Source organism: Ylistrum balloti, unplaced genomic scaffold (genome assembly GCF_031769215.1).
Source record: "Ylistrum balloti isolate Yb309-2 unplaced genomic scaffold, AGI_CSIRO_Ybal_v1 Utg371012, whole genome shotgun sequence".
In the NCBI taxonomy this organism is placed as follows: domain Eukaryota; kingdom Metazoa; phylum Mollusca; class Bivalvia; order Pectinida; family Pectinidae; genus Ylistrum; species Ylistrum balloti.
Window position 1 is genome coordinate 656655 of NW_026782563.1, and position 1768 is coordinate 658422.

Below are 1768 nucleotides of genomic sequence, written 5' to 3' on the forward strand. Positions count from 1 at the left end.
GTGACAGACAATTCTGATGATGTGATGAAAGTGGATAAATGAACAAATAAAAGTAGACATATAAGCAAACAAACAAAAAATCCTCGGGCTGGCACTGAATCATCGTTGTGTGAGTACACCTTGAGATACACTACTCATCTTTTTTCGATGTCTGAGTATAACTTCCTTCAATGTTGTTTAGTTAGCTTTGCTCTTGTATTAATTAAGTGGTCGCAGCACAATTAACCGTGATGGTAGGAGAGACTTTGTCTTTCAAATGCGAATGTTTTCCATCGTTATGTGATGCTATTGGTATAATCAGTGAACTTATTCCGGAAGTTCTCATAATGTAGAATATCCAAGCATACCTATTCCGAGACTACCCATAGTGTAGAAGATCCAAGCGTAACACAAGGAACTGTGAATACAACATCTGTGAAAATTCATTCTACCATATTTGGACAGCTTCAAATTATTAATGACTATACGTACGTACTACTTATCGTCTTCATCTGAATAATCTTGGAGCTGTATGTTTCTTTCCCTTCGTGCCCTCGTGCTCTTCCGATTATCTCGTGTGTTGCCAGTTCTCTTTTTCCCACCTCCGTCACCATTTTCATATTTAGACCTACTGTTTCGACTTTGACCTCTGTCACTTTCCTCATCATCTCGACGTTGTCCACCGTTTACCAAGCTTTTATTGCTGTTCCGACTGGTGATGTCCCCCCTCGAGCTATTAAGATATTTTTCAATGGCGCCTGGTCCCATACGACATATTTCAATCGGGGGACTTACCAGCGGGTTACCGTCAAGAGTCGATGATGTGTATCTAACGCCCCAGTCTAAGTATTTCAGATTTCCGAATGCTCGAGGCAGCTGTTTGATGAGGTTGTTACCAATCCAGAGACAATTGAGGTAGGTCATTTCACATATCGTCTCTGGCAGTGCTTCCAAGCGGTTGAAGAACAGCAGTAATGTGTGCAGCTCTGACAGGCGACTGATTTCCGCGGGAAGCACATGCAATTTGTTATCACAAAGATCAAGAAACTCCAATCCATCAATTTCACAAAGTTGCATCGGAAATTCCTCAAATTCGTTGTTTGCTAAATGCAAACTCTTTAACTTTTTGAGTTTGTTGAAACCTTCAGGTAACCAACTTAACTGATTATTGCTCAGAGCTAGCCTTTCTATGTTGATTAGTTTCGTAACTTCAAGCGGAATTTCATCTAATTCGTTTGTGTCAAGCACTAACACTTTCAAGTTAACGAGTTTGCAGATTGTCCGTGGAACGAACATGAGTCTGAATGTGAGGCACGATTCCCGTTCCGGACTGAGATCGAGGACTTCGAGTTCTTGAAGATGAAACAACGCAGGAGGAATGTTGGCCAAATCTCGTCCTCTCATTTTCAACTTTTTTAATCCATAAAACAACGGATCTTCTGTCTCTATGCGCATGCGTAATTCCCTAATATCGGAGAGTGACCGAGGTGTATAAATGTGTGCCATGTTTAGAGTACAGGAGTTATATGAATAATCAGTTTAACTAAATAAACACTTTCCTAAGACAAGACTTACTTGAACAGCAAAATGTTCAGGGCCTCTAAACACAGAAACAAAGGGACAATACTGGATCAACCCTCTTGGGCTTATATCATTAGACAGAATATATTAATTACCTGATGAAAAGGCCGATGCAATTTTGATTTTGATAGAAACTATTGCTAGCCTACAGCTATATATGACGTAATAATTACGTTTGAACAATGTTTGCGCAATAAAGGTTACTTTT

General features: G+C 39.8%; 1 protein-coding gene across 1 annotated transcript; it reads right to left on the reverse strand.

The window, feature by feature from the left end:
- Positions 1-474: 474 nt before the first annotated feature.
- On the reverse strand, positions 475-1485 carry LOC132560086 (malignant fibrous histiocytoma-amplified sequence 1 homolog). The gene has a single exon (XM_060224743.1). The coding sequence runs from the start codon at positions 1483-1485 to the stop codon at positions 475-477; it is 1011 nt and encodes a 336-aa protein (XP_060080726.1).
- Between the last annotated feature and the right edge of the window lie 283 nt (positions 1486-1768).